This window comes from Convolutriloba macropyga, chromosome 7 (genome assembly GCF_964194025.1).
Source record: "Convolutriloba macropyga chromosome 7, txConMacr16.3, whole genome shotgun sequence".
NCBI lineage: Eukaryota > Metazoa > Xenacoelomorpha > Acoela > Convolutidae > Convolutriloba > Convolutriloba macropyga.
Genome location: NC_134474.1, coordinates 14,788,228 through 14,808,632, shown reverse-complemented (window position 1 = coordinate 14,808,632; position 20,405 = coordinate 14,788,228). Strand labels below are relative to the sequence as shown.

At 35.1% G+C, this 20,405-nt stretch overlaps 1 protein-coding gene across 1 annotated transcript in view; it reads right to left on the bottom strand.

Annotated features, from left to right (window-relative positions):
* LOC142342629 (ephrin type-B receptor 4a-like) overlaps window positions 1-20,405 on the bottom strand; it is a 39,431-nt gene that overhangs the window by 1,608 nt on the left and 17,418 nt on the right. The window contains exons 10-15 of the mRNA XM_075394050.1: window positions 18,545-18,769; window positions 10,385-10,543; window positions 9,511-9,702; window positions 5,463-5,629; window positions 5,046-5,159; window positions 219-392 (exon numbers count right to left, since the gene is read on the bottom strand). Of these exons, the coding sequence (XP_075250165.1) occupies window positions 219-392; window positions 5,046-5,159; window positions 5,463-5,629; window positions 9,511-9,702; window positions 10,385-10,543; window positions 18,545-18,769 (1,031 nt within the window). The remainder of the gene's footprint in view (window positions 1-218; window positions 393-5,045; window positions 5,160-5,462; window positions 5,630-9,510; window positions 9,703-10,384; window positions 10,544-18,544; window positions 18,770-20,405) is intronic.

The window sequence follows — 20,405 nt, the reverse complement described above, 5'->3', positions numbered from 1 at the left end:
TCAAAAGTTTTTTTTGTAATCTAGCATTGTGTATAGGTAAAGTCTTGCACTTTTGACTATTAAAACTTGTGAATATCTGTTTCAACCATTTATGCGTCGCTTAAAAACTCGTTTCGAATTTTGTCGATATTTGTCCACATTGTAAATTTAAAACTAGTCAACGTTGTACAGTTAAAACTGGTCAACATAGTAAAGACAACACTGAAAAAAAACATCACCTGTTGTGCATTCATGCTGCCGTAGGGCTCCTGGCCCTGACTGATGATCTCCCAGGCGACTACTGCGAAACTCCAGACATCCGATGCAGAACTGTACTTGCCCCCTCCTGTTCCATTCACACCACCCGCTGAACACACTTCTGGTGCCTGCCATGGAGCGAGGTACTCCGACAACTGAAAAAGAGAAAAACGGTTAACTCAGAGCTGGGTTTATTTATATCACTCGATTCTATAAAAAAAATACAGCCAAGTGTGAAATACAGCTCTTTTTGTCAAAAAAAAACAAGGCAGTTTTCAAAAAAAAGACCGAGAAGTTCCGGGGAAATTTGGACCAAAAAAGCATAAGATTTGTGAATGAAATTTGGACCAAAAAAGCATCAGTTGTGAATGAAATTTGAACCAAAAAAGCATAAAAATTGTGAATGAAAAGTTGTGAATGAATCAAAAATGCTCGGGGTTTCTCAATCAGCAGCCAATTGCACCTTTTAGATTATCTTAGCGATATTTTGTCAATTTAAAAATTGAGAAGACTGGTTTCAGATCTAAATTGGTTTTCGATAAGTTTCCGTTTTTATTCTGCTTCACTTCAATGACGCTTATGACCTCCAAATTGAATTTCTGTGGTGACTTTGCGTAAACGTTTATGCCCACTTACAAAAATAAAGGAAAAGATCCAAATTTCCACCTCAGCACACATACACTTTTCTTTTTCTAAGAAACAAGGGTAGTTATACCCATTCAGTGTTTTGAATCACTCCTAACACTCCAAGTCATTGCTCCTTTACTTCATAAGTTTGTTTATTTACCCTGTTTAACCAGTGTGTTTAACACTTAATATTCTAAAGAATTAACGGATTAGATCTCTTATCCCAGATTATCCTCATAACGCTTTGAAATTATCTAAAGTAAGCAATTCCGCTTAAATTAAAGAAACGAGATAAATGGTTTATTTTACCAGATTTGCTCAAGTTGCAAAACGATAAAAATTTATCTAAAACTTAATTGTTTTCAAGTTTTCCTAAATTTATGATCCGTAACTCTGAAGGGATTTGTTTGTTAGAAGGAGGATTTTAATTTACTTTCAACAAACAGGAAGAATTACGGATAACAGAAATCCCACTTAATTTCAGGGCCAAAATAGAAAGAGGAAAATTCTGTCCGCCAGTCTGATATTTACAAATCCCAACACTGTCCAGACAAAAAGATTCTATTTGCTAGTTTTAGTCATCAATACCCCATTTTTGTTTAATTATGAGATTTAACAAGCAATGGGCGGGTTCTTTTTCATTTCTCTTCATAAACTTGATAATTACTATAATATTTTGTCGGTTTGTTCCGCCCTTTTGAATTACAATTGATGAACAGAAGCGCATTCATTTCATTTTAATACAACTCATTTTTGAGTATTTTCTAAGTCTGCAAGGTTGAAATAACTTAATTACGATCACCTGTGTTCTAGTGTGTAGTGGTCACATGATATTTTATTACAAGGAGTGAAGGGAGGGGAGGGGGCATATGGCAATAAATTGTAACGTTAGATATATAAGCAAGGCCAGAAAAATTGCAACCTGATTGATATTGCTCTTGGATTCGTTTTTCCTTTCTTTTCTTTTCCTCTCTCTCCTTTTAGTAGTTTTGAAGTCTCTCTCATATTCGGGATATTATCCACTAATGAGCTCTAATTTGGACCGCCCTGAGGCTTCCAACAGTAGCGAGGAATAGAAAAGAAAAAGAGACCAGTTGAGGGCTGAAATTGAGGGGGGGGGGGGGGGGGGGGGGAGGGGGCTTGCTAACGGAGCTACTAGAATTCAACAAGGCGCTTAAAGTTTTACAGAGCTGCCAGACTTGAAAAAAACGAGAGGTTTCTAGTGAACGTTTGCTGACATGTTCAAGGGTTGATCTTGAAACAATTTGGGAAACGATTTGGGAAAAACGAAAAGAACGCTCGTAAACTTCAAAGTAATTTGAAAAAAAAAATAGCCGCGGTGGAGAAAATGAGCTAGTTGTTGAACCAGACACGGCTTTGCTCTTTGTTCTTTTGATCAGCTGAAAGATTAATAGATAATATATTATTTTCAGACACAAAGACAATATTTCGATATTAAAGCTTCCACGTTTAAGGATAAGATACTTATCATTCTGCGGTTTTGATTACCTTAAAAATAAGCGTAGATTTGCTAAGTTTACATGCAGTTATCAGTGACAATGTCTTGATATCTTGACAAGTACGGGAAACAAAATGCGTATGTTTCGTCAAACAATATTTTGAACCCCCCCCCCCCCCCCAGGACAAATATAATTTCTACGGCAAACAAAAAACAGTTTCTGTGACTACCCAAAAGTTTCTTATTAATGTTAAACTGACGGCGGAAAAAGCGACAACGTACCTCAAAACTTTTCCAATTTCGAAGTTGCAAAATGTAGGCATTAAAATGCACATTATTTTTTTCTCCGATTTTAGTCAACAAAAAGATGAAACTTCTAAACTTAGTCACATTGTTAACTTTTTCGTTTAAAAACTGCAACAGAAACATAATTGCAATATCTGAACCTTTAAGTTCACACCGCAAGCAATTCCAGTCTTAAAATGTTTCACAGTCATTTCACATTTTTGAAGTAACAACAGCAGCATTTGATGTTGAAAATTGTGAACTCTTCTCATATATTTTCACAATTGAGAATGGGACAGTCTGTAGTATAAAAAAGTGAAAAATCTATTTGGCGGTCAATTTTCGGCAGCGCTTTCATCTTACTTCCGCTCTCTTTCTATCATCAATTTATAAACTACTGAACTACTTTTAATCCGCGTTCTGATAAACTCCAAAACTGGAAAACGTATTTAGCCGATAAACAATTTTTTTTAAAAAAGTAAATTTAATTGAATCTTGTTTTCAACTGACCTTTCTAGCTTTCGTACTCTGAAAATGTATTTTCATATCTGATTCCATTATTTTCTAGCACTTGCGTTATGAAGGCACTGGTTTATTTCTAAAATTTTTCCGTCTCCCAATAAAAACTCAAACAGTAACTGGAAGATTTTATGTTAGTAATATTTGTTTACTGTAGATGTTCACGTTATAGGGCAATTTTTTCAAAATGGAAAAATCAATTTTCTTCAATATATGCAAAATATTATACAAAACTGCTTATGTGATATTTCTCAACTCTATAAACAATGTCATTTTAGCAAAAAAAAACAATTTCTAATTTGTGTGCTTTATGCCTGAAGAAGTACACTTTGATATAAACCAGTTTCATAATTTCACAATCGATTAGGGAAATATTCCCTCTTTGTTTCGGAGCTCCCAAAAATCTGGATATGCGAAAAAGAAATTAACCGGTCGTATGTTAAATGAAAAATAGGAAGCGGGGACCAATTACGGATATAACTGGGGCCTCATTTCAATATATTTCCAATTAACTACAAAAGTGATTTATCAAAATCATCACGCACCCCTCCCCCACGCTAAGGGGCACACATGCAATATTCCGTATCCCTATCTTTCTCTATCATTATTACGATCCATCAATCTAATATCTCCAGCTGACTTAGCGCCTAGGGTCTACTTAGCTAGTCTGTTTGAATTTTTTGTTTGAATTTTTCCTTTAAACGCCTCGATGCTGTCTCTATTTTTTGCCGGTGCCGTATTAATAAGTTTCGCAGGTTTCTTTTTCATTTTTGATATTTATCTACTTTATATAAGTACTGCATTAAATGATATTTAATACTTTTCAATATAATATTCTCTCGCTTTTCATATTAAATCCAGCAGTTTCATAGATATATTTTTCTTTGTAGAAATTATGATTTTGATTTCCAAAAAAGGTGTTCTAATAATCAAACACTTAGTGTGCAATTTCATTACTCATGAAAGTTAACCTTTTCGAAGCATTCTAATAGCTACCTCAGCAACAAAAAAAATGAAGCCTGATAAAGTTTCTTAAGTTCACGAATACAGTTAAGAGTGGGTTCAGAAAGTTCCCAAGTTTAGACTTTTTTACGACACATTGGGGTCGTATTTCACATTGTAAAAGTGAGGAAAGACGGATAAAATTTGGGGGGATATTATGTGCATTTTGTTTATCCGGAGTTATCCTATTTTGAATTTGAATTTGCCCTCTGCCCCTGTACCCCAACCAGAGATTTAATAGATCTGTCATAAAGTCAATCAATATTTCAGAGTCCAATACCTGTCATTATATAACACGTATTTGGGTATACATTCTCTGACTACTGGCTGAGTAACAAACACGTTGTGAGGAAAAATTAACACGTCAGTGTGTTGGTTCTATATCTCCTCAATATCGATCAATAAATCAGGAAAAATGGAAAATTAATCGCAGCTAATCCTGCGCTCATAAAAAAAGATTTAGGTAGCGTTCTAAAAATACGCAGGTTAACGAACTGACTAACGATCGTAATTAGCCTTCAAATAAATGTTTGCTTTCTCAATTATCATTTGTAGTATCAAAAAACAACCATTTAACTTTCTTGAAATCACAAAGCGTAATGGAACCAGTGCTGAAGCTGATCGGAATTAGGGTTAATATGTTTTAAGAAAAACTCATTAAAGAGTAAATGTTATAAAATGCTTCTATGTCTGACCTTTTTCAACTATAATTATGTCGATAGTCGAGATGGCGCCGATAAGGCTAATGATAAGATCCGAATATGAAACAATATGAAAAGAGCATCTAATAAACATTAAATTGAATGCAATTTAATGCATCCATAAAACTTCATGATGAAACGTAAATTTTAATGCTGAGAACGAAATATGTTTGATGTAAATTAAATTAAACGCGAGTATTAAAAACTGAGCTGACCTCGTTGAAGGTTTTGGCGTTTGCGTTGCTCTCGTCCAGCAGGGCTCGCATGTCAAACCCACAGATTTTGGGCACTTCTCGTTCATTCACAACTATATTGCCACTGGTCAAAACCTACACAACAACACAAATGTAATCACCAAATATTATCGACACAGATCACAATTTTTTGCAGAAATTTCCTGAAATTCTAGAACAAATATGGTCACAAAAATTAATAAAGCTTATATAGTGATCACAGCCAGTTTCACAATTATTCAAAGCCAATTTCTTCTACCAAAATGCTTTAACTTGCGCCCCAACTTTTAGACATACAAATAACTCAACTGTGCGAAACACTCAATTTTTTGGAATTATTTCTACTAAATTTAAGTTTAGAAACAAAAGTAAAAAAAATCGACGAGTCCAGCTGCTTACTTTATGAACATAGCCGAAGTCAGCCAGATAGTGCATACCAGCTGCAATGCCCTTCATGATCAACAGCTGACTCGCAAAGGTCAATGACCCATTAGCTGCGCCCTCTTGCAACACTCTGTACAAAGGTCCCCTTTCACACAGCTCACTCACTTGCATCCACATGCAGTCTGAAACAAGTAAGAACACTCTAGATTAAACCCACAAGGAGGAGGGTTCGAGTCCCACCAGGACCACTGAATTTTATTCGTGGCTGACACTTGGCTGAGTTCAATTTTAAATTATTAACAGTATTTCACATTCTACTGAGAAAAAAAATTGTTCGAATTTTGGATTTCATAGGTTTTAGATTTGTTCCTATGTAATTTAGTACAAAAACAGTGAAAGGCAAACAAAGTTCAAGCTTCATTATTTAATCGTTATTTATCTGACTTCAGAATTAGGGCGCCCATGGAACAGCAAATCAATCAATAAAAAATAGTCAAAAAAAGAGCAATCAATGAAATTGGACAGAATTGGACTCCTTTTCCATGTCAAAAATCATTACCACATGCAATAATTAATGTGACGCAATTTTAGTGGACTTTTCACTGGAGTCAGTCTTTTACAAAAAGTCAATTATTTTTGAGGAGTGGGTTTTAATTTGGGGGCTGAGTTCAAACTGAAAGCCCTTGAAGTCTGAAATTGGGCAGCTTAAGTCTGCCTGGACGTGAATGCAATAGCGCTAAGGCATGAAATGATAAATTAAGTACATTGCCAGTCAAATTTTAACGCACTCTCAATCTCCACAAAAACGAGTGCTCACTTGGTCGAAAAATCAGACGGTCGAGATTAGTAAAACTGAACATCAAACAGACAAGCTTTCATGATGAAAACTCATCAAATTTTGTTAATTAGACAAGTTTGGCAAAAAATTTTAGGGACGGGTCGGAATATGAATAAAATTCATTTCAGATTATCTCTCCTTTTTCAAGACTTTTAAAAAAAGTGGACGGCAAGAATTGCGTGTTTTAACATTGAAGTGATAACAGAACAGAAAGGAGAATCTGCACGAGTTTGGTTGCCATTTTTCGGTTTTGCAATACTTCGGCTTTCTTGTTGACAAAAGACGTACATAGGAGGACTAAGCATTGACTACCTGAAGGGAGAAACAGATATAAAACCAAAGGAATGCAACGGTGGATATTTTTCAGGGGAAAAATCAATAGGCGAAATACAATACGAGGTAATTGAAAATTTCTGCCTCAGAGTAAAGTCTAGTTAGTCGAAATAGTAGTGGTGGTAGTTAGTTATGGCAGTAGTAGTAGTAATGGTTGTGGTAGTAATAGTGGATAATACAATGGTGTGTGTGTTGTTATGGAGTAAAGATTAGAGGTGGACTCATCCTATTATTCGGAATCTTTGTTTAGATTGACTGTATGTCTGTTTAATAATCCCTATCTAGACAGCTATCTTCACAAAAACAATGTCCCTCTCAAAACTCCATTCCCTCCCTTTTTTACCTGCTGTACGACTACAATAACATTATTTGTGCAAAAGGATGGCAAAATTCAAACTCACTTCTGACCTCTTGAATTTTTCAGTTAATTTTTTTTCGAATTCCCAAAACCGTTTGCCAATTTACACCGTGAAACAACTTGTAATGATCAATGAACTTTATTGGGTTGCTACTTTTATAATAAATCTCATCCTTAAATGTTGATAGCTCCACACTCACCAGTCACGCCATCTTGAGTAGAGAGACTTTTCTGTGAATTTTTCTACAATTTTTTTAAAAATCGAAAACCCTTTCATTTTTCACAATATGTCCACGAAACAGTTACCAAGGAATTTCAGTCCATTTCTGTCATCTTGTCATACTTTGAAAGCTACATACTGCAAAATATTTGAATCAGGCCTCATGATACGTTTATAATATAGAAGCCTACACTGTTAAATGTAAGTTTTCATCCACAAAATCTAACTGACCACATACATTTCAGAAAAAAATTAAAAATTCACTTAGATTTGCGTATTTTTCAGCAGCTTCTTATCATAAAAAATGTACACAAGTTCCATGCTGCGATAGCTGAGCTAGCATAAGATATGAGCAACCCGGGCCCTGGTTAATATTTATAACTAGCCAGTCTGTATCAGTGACGAGGTCAGTATCTACGACTCCATTTGTACTGAGTAGCAAGGACCAAGGGCAGTTGGGGGGGGGGGGGGGTTCAGGGGGTAGGGGTAATATAGAATACGTATATTTATACATTATTAATCTAGATTTAGAAAGCCTTTGCTCATTTTTATTCAGTGAAAGAGGCAATAAAGTAAACTTGAAATCTGTTTCATATGCGACAAAATGATAATACTATTCAGTGGCTTTTTATAATCACTCATTCATTCAATGTATTCACACACGGTGTGTGTGTGGACAATAGAGGCATGAAATGAATAAAAGGAGTTGAACAAGCAGCTCTTTCTCTCTCTTTTGAGGGATTTTGATACCAGATTTACTCAACTGAAGTAAGTATACCTTTGAAGTAGCCATGCTGTTAAAACCACACGCACAAGATTTATAGTTCTGGCCATGTCTAACCTTCCCTTTCCTGATACACAATAAAGCCATCTTTTCAGAATGTTCTCGAAAATCCCATAAAAGCCAGACGCTTTTCACATTTCCACCAATAAACTAAGATCAGCATATAAATGCTGTTTCCAGAAGCATTTGTTCTTTGACTGCAAAGGGCGTTATTTGCAAAATGACCACATTCAGAATTGAACCACAGCAAACGCGCTGGAAATCTGAGTTTTAATTTTTACCTTGATTGCAACCTTTGCATATATATACGCCTTAATAGAAATAGATCGCTGTTGAAAAAAAAGCATTTATATCTAAAAGCATAGAAATTCAAATGATTCCTAAACTACTTTTTGACCCAAATGGCGTCACAAAGTTTTCTGAAGCGTCAAATTCAAAAAAATGCAAAATTGTCTGTCTAAAGAGACTGCTAAACAACATTGTTATAGCAACTCAACGGTATATTTGCTTGCAAAAAATCAGCAGTTTTTTTTCAATTACAGAAACAAAAATTGATGTATCGAACAAGGCTGAACTTTTCCAATGTCTAATAGCAATTTAAGCCTCTTGCGCTTTTTGGGGAAGTGGGGGCAACTAAAAATGGACCCGGTGCTTGATACTGTTGATGTAATTAGCCCTGTTAGCTGTCATAGTAAAGTGAGTTAACACGTCTTTTCTATTCCTGCCAGTTATACTAATTGGTTGAACAAGCACAGGGGAATAAATTACACTCTTAACAAAAGGGGGAAAGAGAAGGAGAAAGAAAACTAGTCTGAAATGAAGGGATACTCTCGGGATATTTCATAGACTTCACACCCAACTCTTAACCTACCCCCACCCCCTCTATAAATCCCCTGCCCCTTTCCGTCTCAACCCGATCCGCCGTACCCTTCCATACCCGCGCCCCAGTCTCAGTTGTATTAAGTTCCACGTCACAACTAATTATGGTGTTGGAATGAGAGATTTAGGGTTCTAAGGTTGGCAATTAGTGTCAAAAATACAACTTGTTCTACAATTTTGAACATGTCAAGCAAACTGATAGAAAAGTGACATTAGTCACACTTCGCATATATTAGCCGAAAACTGGCTAAATACTTTATAATTGAATTATTTCGTTTACATTAACTCTAATGCGTTTTTTAAAATATAAAAACGTCTCAAGAGAACGATAACATAAATAAAATTTTCCAAAAAAACGATAGAAGTACCCGGTCAGTACATGAGTATAAGCAATTTAAGCATTTAGCATTTAGTACCCTTATTTAATGACAAAAATAAAGTAAAATTCTTAACATTCGAATGTTAGTCGAATAATTAAACTGAAATCTAACTTTTCCAAGGTAGATATGAACTTTGAGAGCAGTTATTTAGTACAGCTCAAACGAACAATTTACATCTCAATTAAGTAGGCTTTGAAAAGCCGTGCCATAAATAAAAGTAAAAGGCCAAAAAATATTAAAAACTGAGGACGTCAAACAAATTACAACTCACTCGAATAGATGACCCCGTAGAATGCGCAGACATTGACATGTTGGAATTGAGCCATCAAAGCGGCTTCGATTGCAAACTTTCGACCACTTTCTGGGGTGGCCATGTTGAGGTACAGTGCCTTGACTGCAACTCTGGAATGGTCTCTGGTGGCAGGGTGGAACAGAGTACCCTGGAAGGTTGCTCCTTGCTCTTCTGAAAACAAATTCGCCATCAAAAGTTGATATTTGGGAACAAAAGAAAATAGTTAAGGATTTCAAAAAACTTGGTGAAAAACGCAAAAAACCTCGTAAATTGTTTCGAGATTCTGAAAAAATCAAAATAGTGAGAACGGTTCAACATTTCCCCGTGAACCAAAATGGTACTAATTTTGTTTTGAAGTTTGTGATACTACTTTGTTTGAACTCTCGTCAAGATTTTTTGCTGAACAATGAAAGCATAACCGTCACGGTGTCACTTTAGTGGCTAATGGATATTTACAGTTAACCAGTTAATGTCACCTCCCGGGTTATATTTTCACTGTCACCGAACCATGATTTCTAGAAGTTATCGGGCTTAAAATTGGTGGGAGAAAACAGCACCACACCGAATAAAACAGAGCGTATGTTGAAGTCGGATGGAAGTCAGCTTTTCACACAAGCAGGAAAGAGATATATTTACAGAATGAGACATAAAAAAACCTACTCTTTAAAGCTGTATATAGAATGGTATTGATGATCATACAAATGCCGAACTATCCATATGTAAAACTAAATGCTAATAATACGCACATATAATTCAACATTCTAGTACCGTGTACGCCCTTTCATTACATCCACTAAGCTGGGGGAGGGGTGGCGTAGGAAGGCAACTAAATAGAAGATTGCTAATGCCTTACGTGGTGTTCCTTCAGATGAAAGTTGCAGAAATTTCTCGTCCAGTTCACAAGTGAGCTCAGCCAGAATCTGATCAGTGTCATCGTAGAAAGAGGGTTCCGTGAACAACTGATGTCCCACTGGCATCTTCTGTAGTCCAGCCACACTATTAGCCAGCACTGCTAAAATAGAAATACAAAATTCCGAATTTCATTTACAGGAGGCAATTTCTTCAAAATAATTTGGAACAAAGATTTTTTTGGATTTTTAGTTCATGTATTTTTTATCACATAATACGATCCCGGAGAACCCTGATATAAAAGAAGCCTTAACTAAAATGGGGAGGCAATGCTAGAAAGCAAATTTAACGTTTTTATGCAAAATTGTCCCTGGTTGTTCGAACTCTCTTCAACTTCATTGAAACTGATCCATTATATTTATATATACCAAATAAAACCCAACAGGTGTAAAATTTCTAGTTTAGCACAACAAATTTAATGTTTAATAATTAATAATTACGTAAGCAATTTCTACTTTTATTCACCAATTACTTTACATGTGAAGTAGACCAAACTGATTTTCACTTTCATGGTGCGTGAATCTCATTTAATGCCCCATTTGACGCTTTAATGCTAAACTTTCACTCATCAATTGTATAAATTGATTAACCATGGCAAGAGTTAACAATCTATCTTCCCACAAACTGGAGCGAGAAGGGGCTGATATGGGGGCGGGGGCAAGATTGATATGAAAGCCTTATGGCTACTGGCACTCTTTTCAAATCTGGCCCCAAACCTGGCTTGTTGAAGCACCAATTTAGAATGCGAGGTTTGACGTGCATAAAATTTATGATACGTAATATGAACCACAGATCAAATTTGAAGAGATTTTTGTTGTTTCTGGAATTTTCACAGCATATAAATGACAGCAAGTACAAAAGAAAAACGAATTTATCATGTTCTTGTACAAACGTTTAAACTACATTAACAGCTCTCGAAAACAAAACGCTTAAAAGTTTACAAAATGAGCTTAGTCCGAAAGTGACACACATTAAGTGACCATAATAGCCAAGAGATAATTTTGAGCATGGCTTTTGTGTCTGTTTTTATGTCTTCATTTTCTGGACAAACAAATGCAATTAAAACAATTGAAACCGCTAAAACACAAGCAGTGATCTGGCCTGATATCTTTTCAAAAAGTCAGAACAAAATTTGAAGTAATTACAATTAGTTACCACAGCAGTTTGAAAACACGTTAAATTCATAGCTAGTTGATATACAAGTTACAAAAGTTGTTGCTCATTTGAACTGATTGATTTTTATTTCAGTTTCTGAAAAAACGTTCAAAATTACAAATTAAAAAGAAGTAAACTCGTTCTACGGCAAAAATTTCGAACAGAAGAACGCAAAATAGACAAAAACAATATTTTACAACTCAAACAAAAAATTATAGTAATATAAAAAAGAGCTTTGAAGGCTAATTTGAAGTAAATCGGAGTGGATCCCGAATGAAAGATACCTGAAAATGACTCAAAAAATTACAAATTCAAATCAGATTACATAACTTTTGATAAGAAAAAAAAACAGTTGTATTGAAAAATACTTCGGCGTCACCAAAAAACAAAACTGTAAAGCTCTCATAAAAACAAGGCAGAGAAAAACAAATTAGTGAGAAAGACAAGACAAGATAAATAAAAAAGGTAAAGGTCACACCAAAAGTATGGGAGCTAGAAACAAAAATCGATATGCTTTCTTTAGAGAGCACTCTCCATTTCACTTTTTCCTTCGATTGATAAAAATCGACGTCAAGCAAGCGGATTTTAATGCAGGGTTGTTCAGAAACAATTAGGCCCAGCAATTAGGTCTGAGATTCAGGACACCAGAGCATCAGTACAGGTAGTTGGTATCAATTTTGGCGAAATTGGAACTCAAAATGACTAAAATAAGACTCACGAGAAAGCTTTCACTATTCGACCATTACTTCAGGCCAAAGTTCCACAAGTTTTAGAGAAGTTCTTTTTCCAAAACTTTGAAAAATTCATTAAGGCGGAAAATCGACGTGAAGCAGGCGGTTTTTAATGCAGGGTTGTTCAGAAACAATTAGGCCCAGCAATTAGGTCTGAGATTCAGGACACCAGAGCATCAGTACAGGTAGTTGGTATCAATTTTGGCGAAATTGGAACTCAAAAAGACTAAAATAAGACCAAGTTTTCGAGAACTTTTTTTCGAGATTTTTTTTTGAAAAATTCATTAAGGGGGAAAACTCTAAGATGAGGGTATCACACGAATAACAAAAATAACGAAAACAAAGCTCAGGCTGGCGTTAAGGTTTTGAGTCACAAAAATGAGACATACAATAAAGCACGTTTAAACATAAACCGACAAACATTAGGCGAATTGCTCCCGAACGACTGGCGAGGCAATCAATTTAGAAGGGTACGTAGGCTATAGAAACTTCTATGATGCAAAAACTTCGGACAAGATAGGTGTTCGAACCCGTTACGTCCAGAATGAACATCCTGGACTGTTACCTCTGAGCTACGCGGGCTATAAACGTTCATCTTAATTTCTGAATGCTCGCAATTGAAATCACTCAGAAAAAAAATCAAAAGTCAAGCGTGAACAGGTCAAGAATGTTCTAGAATAAAACAGTCAAGCAAAATTCTGCATAAAAATACACACGTAATTACAGAAATTGTTTTAAACTTCGTTCGAGAGCAATTAATAAAATCTAACATAATTCGTCTAACTGGTCCCGTTTTTGTCGGCGCATAAATTATTTCAGAAAATTGGATTTCGGAGTATTTCTGAGAAAATTTATTTGGAAAAGTCGCAAAGAATCAAAACCATCAAAAAACATGTCTGATATAACCCACGCACGTTCAAGACACCTAAAACCCCGGAATTAGTATATCATAGTCAGCGCCTCTGTTCGGTTTAAGTGAAAACTTTCCCTTCAAAGAATTCTCACTCCATTCCATTTTCTGGGAATTGAGCGTGTATTGCAAAACTTTATTTCACGGTCCTCTCACAATTAATTGAGGGAAAACATAACCCTTGCACCCGATTTTACAGAAATAAACGGCACAAAACGAAGAAAAACAATTTCCGTGGGTCTATGTTTGAACTTAAAGCGCACTGCCCCGTGTCGATGTTTACCATAGCTTAAGTTCTAAGAGTTCACTCAGCGTATAAATGTCCACAAATGAACAAATAGTAGAAATTTGAATCAAAGACTTCTGCAGACATAATAAATTTAATAATAATAAATAGATAATACTTTTACAAAAAGTTCTGCAAAGATAATACAACAACAATACCTTAGCATAACTTGAAACGATCTGAAAATTTATGAAGCCATTGTACGATCAGCATGTTGAAAATTGTACATATTTTATCTCTGTTTGCTACTTTGCAAAGGAGCTAATGAGAGCTCTAATGGTCTCAGCCCAATTTGTATGCTTTTTAGTCAGTGCACTGGAACAAACTCATTTTCCCTCCTCTTTCCTTCAGCATCCCAGAAAAAGGGTTGAGAGGGTGCCAAAGAGCAGCTAATCTATTCAACCTCCAACTGACAACCTTGAACTCAATTAGCCTAGCTCACATTAAGCCGATCAATGGTTTTTTTGTTACAGAGCATCAAAATAACACACAGTTTTTGACAAAATAGGCCAGCCTCGTTGCATCATACTTTAAAGATCAAATGAATGATTATTTTAACACAGCCTAATTTTTTATAATTGATACCTTTAAAACTACTATGATCTTTTTAGTTGCCGTTTTAGTGTTGCTTTTAGGTCATTTAAAGTATGCCATACATTGGTAAACATCAACCTAAAAGCAATTTAAAAGCGTTTCCTGTCGATTCAAAAGTGCGATCAACTTTTTTTGATCACATGGTTAAAAAATGACGAACTATTGACTTTATTGGGCTATGAGATCTTTTAGGCTAAGTGAGACGATGCCGGAGTGATAACTGAAAGAGTGTTGACGTGACTTTTCATTTCGCTTCATTTGCCTCTTACCAAATTCGCCTGAGTTTTTTTCGCCATGCACAATGTGTCAATCAGCCGAAACTTGGCAAACTGCTGAGTTAGCAGAAACAGTTTTCTGCTATTAAGACAACTTAAACTTGAACTGCAAACCTTTTCAGTAAAAAATGTATCGGATTTCTGAGTTGCTTTATTCTCGAAATTTTTTAATTTTTCACGAAAAACAGGGGAAAAGATTCTCAATATTTGTAGAAATTTCTTCTCGAAATTTTTTGGTGTACTTTGGCGTGGCTTATCGCATTAATTTTCCCCAGTCCTATTCTGCAAAATTTTGACAAATCAAGCTCATTTAGGAGAGCAGGGAATTTATTCCTATGGAAGTAACACGCCCGCGCTAATAATCAATCTTTCCCAAATTAGAACTCCTTCCCACCCCCAACTGCATCCCCTAATTTCAACAAAAGTATAAATTCCACAAAATGTCCGCTCAAAAATCAATTCCCTTTTGAGAAAAGCCATTACATATTATGTCAAGTTTTCAATTTTTAGCACCCGAGAAGAAATTGAAACCCTAAATTTATAAGCGTGGGAACTGGCTTTAACAATGGCGAGATAGAGAAGCTTATCAGCAATTACTTGGGAACCAGAACTTGAGACTAATCAGGCTGAAAAAGGGTGGAAAAGAAAAGAATTCATATTTAATTTACTCAATTTAAGTACTGAATGGATAGGGCGGAGATAGTAATAATACACAGCTAGGTAAAGTATGGCCAAAAGTATTGGAAATAATTGATTGAGACATACTTAGAAGTTAGCAGTTTTCACGCGTTACTCAGATTCCGAGTAGCATATGGTCTAAAATGTCAGATTTGTGCCTTTAAATTTACGTTTATAATTTTCGTTCAACGACCGGAAAATTCGTGCCTAAAAATTAGATTTCGGACAATTTTAACCTATAAATTTTGAGGATAAATACTTTTGGGCACATTAATGCAAATTTTGCCCATAGTTAAAATTGAAGTGAAAGTGTACAAGTTAGAATGCACCAAAAAGTGGAGCAATTCAACAAAAAACCGCCTCATGTAACGGAAGAAAATGAGTTATGGACGTTCACCTTGCTCACTAAAAATTCACGCATGTTAAAAATTTTACGCTTAAATAATTGTCATTTAAGAGCACGTGTCGCATGCCTTTATAGAAACTCGTTTTTAACAATAAGACTGCAAAAATTTCACCTTAAATAAGGCAAATACATTTGATATTTTATAATGTTTTGTCAATGTTTTAAAAGCAAATGAACGGCGAATGAAAGGAAATAGGGGTATGATCAAATTACGGAGAAGCCATGACCAATTTCCGCTGCGAGTTGTCATTTATGTCAAAGTGTCCGCGTGCATTTCCGCTTTTGGGTTAACAATCTTTGAGAATGCATTTGGAGATACTGTCTTAAGTCGTTTCAACGACTTCCTTTTTCTTTTCAATTAAATGTCAAAGCAAATTGACACATTCGTACTTGCATTAGTTGGGAATACGGCTACGATGGGAATTGTATTTCACATATAAGGCATCGGGTGAAAATTCTGCTAATTGCTGCAAAAAATCTCATTTTGAAGCCCTCGTTACTTTTTAAAAAATTCAATATGTCCCTATCGATAGTGAAGCCATACACAGAGACAGATGTCACTGTATTAAACTTAAAATAGACTAGGTGATAGTCGCACTGTTTTTAGTGAAATATATATATTCAATTCTATAAATTACGAAATAAGAGAATTCGGAAAACTGAACTTCTCAAGAAGCAAAAAGTTTTCTTTTAATTAGGACTGTAACATCCTAAATAGTCTGTAGGTTTAGTTGCTAGACATTAGAACCGCTATAAGATTTTATTTAAATTGGAAATTGTCTTAAGTCAAACTTGAATCAAATTCTTGTCTCAAGCAACAAATAATCGAAAAACTGACTCTCAATCCAGTACCCTCCAATTAAAGTTAGATGTCCTTGGGTGGATATTAAGCCGCAAACTAAGGCATCCTTTCTTTTACGCGACATTTTAATCGAGCAAAAATAACTAACATTCAAAGGAATTGAAAAAACCATGGCCTCAATAAAATGAGAACAGAATTCAAAAAAAAGAGAGAGGAGACATCAGTTGAGAAGAGACGTCAATGAAAGCTCCAAAATAATATGTTCTATGATGTCTTTGAGTTTGTCTACGGAATATCGTGAAAGTGTAGATTGGCAGCATTCTCCTAAACATATATTTTTTTAAAAATTAAGTTAGTTAAAATGAGTTCAACAACAGATCAGATATCCTACCTTTAACTGTTTATTATGATATTCTTTGCGAAATGAACCATCCGATGTAACTTAGGGTACTGGGAACCAAGGGGTACTTCAAATACGACAACACTGAACTGCTCCAAAAATTGACTATCTTAAAAAAATTCCGCCTACATTGAAGAGAGTAGCATGTGCAAAAAGTAATACACTCGATCTCAAAAACAAGAGTACACAAAACAGAACTAGAGATAGTATAAAACTGATTCAATAGTTTTTTGTTTTGTAAAAAAAATTGTGCTTAAGAGAGAGAGAGAGAGAGAGAGAGAGAGAGAGAGAGAAAGCACACATTTTGAAACTTCTCAAAATTACCTGCTGACCTTGAATTTTGCCGGCAGTTCCTAATAATTGTGCATTAGAAACTAAGCTACTGATAAATCCCAGAGCTCAAAAACGGAAGTCAACGTTTCAAAACACAAGTAAATGTTCGTAAAGAAAAGTCAACTTGCTTCACCAATAATCCTCTTGAAGTCTAAAAAAACCAAGAGCACCGCATTATAGCTACGCTCAGCTTACAACTTCTCAGCTACAATAATAAAAGTTGCACTGACACCATAGTATCTATCTGATCATATAAACACCTCGGAGTTCTCGAGCACGAAACTATCAAAACCGTCCGTAAAACATGCCAGAAACAATTTCCATTATGTCCCAACTCCTTGTTAAGGAAGTATTTGTTAATTATAATCATGCGGGTAGCCCGCGGATTATAATTTAGAACAAGCTTAAACTCCAAGAGCTATATTTGTAAACAAAGCGGCAAGCTGCAAGTTTACACCACAGGTATCGCCGCCTGTCTATTTTCCCACGCTATTCCAGGTTGTTCCAATTTCCGCTAGAATAATCTTGGAAGTCACTTGGGGGAAACGCTGGCGCTTGAAGTTTTGAAGAGAAAATAAATTGAGTTTTGATAAGGGCATGGGGGGTTAAATAAAACCACAAATAGTGAAAATTTGACTCGGTCAATCAAGATTTGGAGGCGAAATGAGGAAACTAATTTGGAACTTGAGCTTCGAGACATTTTCATAACCTAAAGGGCGAACTATAGCGACTAAATTAGTTGGTGTACATTGGCGAAACCCCGCAAACTAAATGATATCAGATTTGGCTTAGATATTGAGGAATATTTAATATCCCAGTAATTTCAGAAAACCGACAAACAGTTTGACATAAAAAAAAAACACTATCAGATTTTTTTCTAAATCAACACGAGATCATACCTTTGAACCAACAGGTACGATCTTTCACGCCTTATTTTTTTTAACCTATAATGGACTAATAATTCCACCTACAATAGCCAAAACGACGAATTAAAATCTCGATTGTACAATTATATTTGCATTATTCAAGTTCAATCAATTTATAGCAAAACATTTAAAAATTATCTTTTCCTTATTTCCATGTTTGGAATCCAAAAAAAAACACTACAAGAGAAAACGAAAACGAACTCTTGGTCTGAAAAATTTAGCAGCAAAAATTATAGAGTTTGCAGATAACCAAAATTTAGTGCGCCAACTGAAGGTTGTGACCTGTAAAAGAAACATTTTGAGCCAACTTTCTTACAATTGGTAATCTTTTCCTATCTCCATTAAACACGGTTTATTAACATCTTTTAAGCCAACCATACTGTGAGTATAAAAGAACATTTTTGAAAAAAAAAATCTTTTTCAAAATGTCCATATGGACACAGTACATTTTACAACTGCTCAGCAGCCGGAATTTCTTAACAAAAACCTAAAAATTAAACCTGATGCATTTAAGCCTTTTTATGACTTCAATTAATACAATTTAGTTCATAACACCGATTATGGGCACTAAAAATCTTGAAAAATGACAAACATAATTTACAGCTTACCATCGGCAGGGTTCATCATATCAAAATGGGGTTGGTGTTGTACTCCTGGAGGACCCATAGTACCCGTCTGTTCATATCTGTACCTGCTGCCCCCTCCCCCAATCCTCCTTTTGTAAAGAAGAGCCATCCCGATGCAGAGAATGATAAACAACATACACACTGTCAGCATTATGCCCACCACCAGCCCCAAATGTCGCATTCCCATCTGCATAGCAGACTCTTGGACTGAAACGTAGTCATATTTAGATTTGTGAGGCTTTAAAATATATCAATAAACGGATTTGTTTTTATTTAAGCATAATAAAGTCAAGTATCTAGACTGTAAGAACGCTCTAAGCGATTATGATCATTCAAATATCCAATATTATGGCTACAGTGAGGATCGGAGCCTTGAGAAGGTTCTCGTAAAACTACCAGCAGAAGAAATAACTCAAGCAAGTGAAGTGCAAAGAAATTTTAGAACCGTTTATACCTTTGAACTAAACTGAAACACTTGTGAAAACTGAAAAATCCAAAACAGGGCGAAAAATTCAAAGGATGTTCTAACTCTGTGAAGGAATGTTCTCTTATAAATTTGCTAGTCATGCCCTGTTTAGACTAGTAAAGACAAAAAAATTACGGCAACTCAACTTATTACTGTTAAGACTAAATATTGCATTACAAATAACCAATTGATTGCTGAAAAACCATTTTGATGGATTCTGATGACTTCAATTGTGTTGCAGCACAGAAAACTCAATACCAATATACCCAATGAGATAAAATACCAAAATATACCCAATATTTCATCCTAAATTTGAAATTACCAGAAAGATTATTTAGCATAACATTTAGCTAGCGCACTTTGCCATGCTTTGCGGGCCATGGTCATGCCTCAGTGGCCTGTGGGACTTGATATGAAACTATCACAACCGGACATGAGATTAAATTATCCACTGAAGTTTGATAAAAGATTCTTAAAATACTGAGTGCTAATTTGTAATCGGACTATTGAAGGAAAAGATCAAAGGGAATAAATTGGGTGTAATGTCACATTGGGTATTTTGGCATTGGGTATACTGTCATAAAACCCTTCAATTCGGATTGCAACTGGAACTGATAGAAAAGTGTCATAAGATACAATGTAGATTGTTTAATTAAAATACAAAAATAATATCAAATAAGCGCAATTTGGTTGAGAAAGATTAGTAATGATAACAGTTACAATTAGAACTAAAATACATCAAACATAACCAGGAGATTACTCAAACAGATTACTCAACTTAATTTCGAATAACCGTGGAATTCAAAAATCAAATATCTAATTTCAAATTCTATCCTCATTTTTCCATCAAAGTTCCATTACTAACGTTTTTTAGTGTAAAAACCCCCTTTCAAGAGAAAAAACTTAAAAGCTTTATTGTGCATGAATTCTATTGTTTTGATTTAGATTCATGCAACTGTATGGATGACAGCAGAAGTCCCGAGACTGCGATAAGTCATATATGTCCAAGGTTTATTACAGGATTGACATAAAAAATTACGCTAAAGTGAGTAAATAATGACTTCATACACACTTATTCAACAACTGAGTGACAATAGTCAGCGAAAAAGTGCTGCTTTTACATTAGATTGCTCTTCGGGGTATCCTGTGTTTCGACGCGTTGAAGGTAACTAGTCTATACAAATCAAAATATTTCACCAGATTATAGCAAAAACGCGAGATTTGATTATGAAAGAAAAAAGATTTATTTTACGTAAAAATTTTTGTTATTTGACAAAAACAAAAAAAAACAGGAAACTCTATAGTAATCGGCGGAAAAGATGAGCCGCCAAAATAACCAAAAAGATCAAAGTATTTGCTACAAAAATTTTATATCAG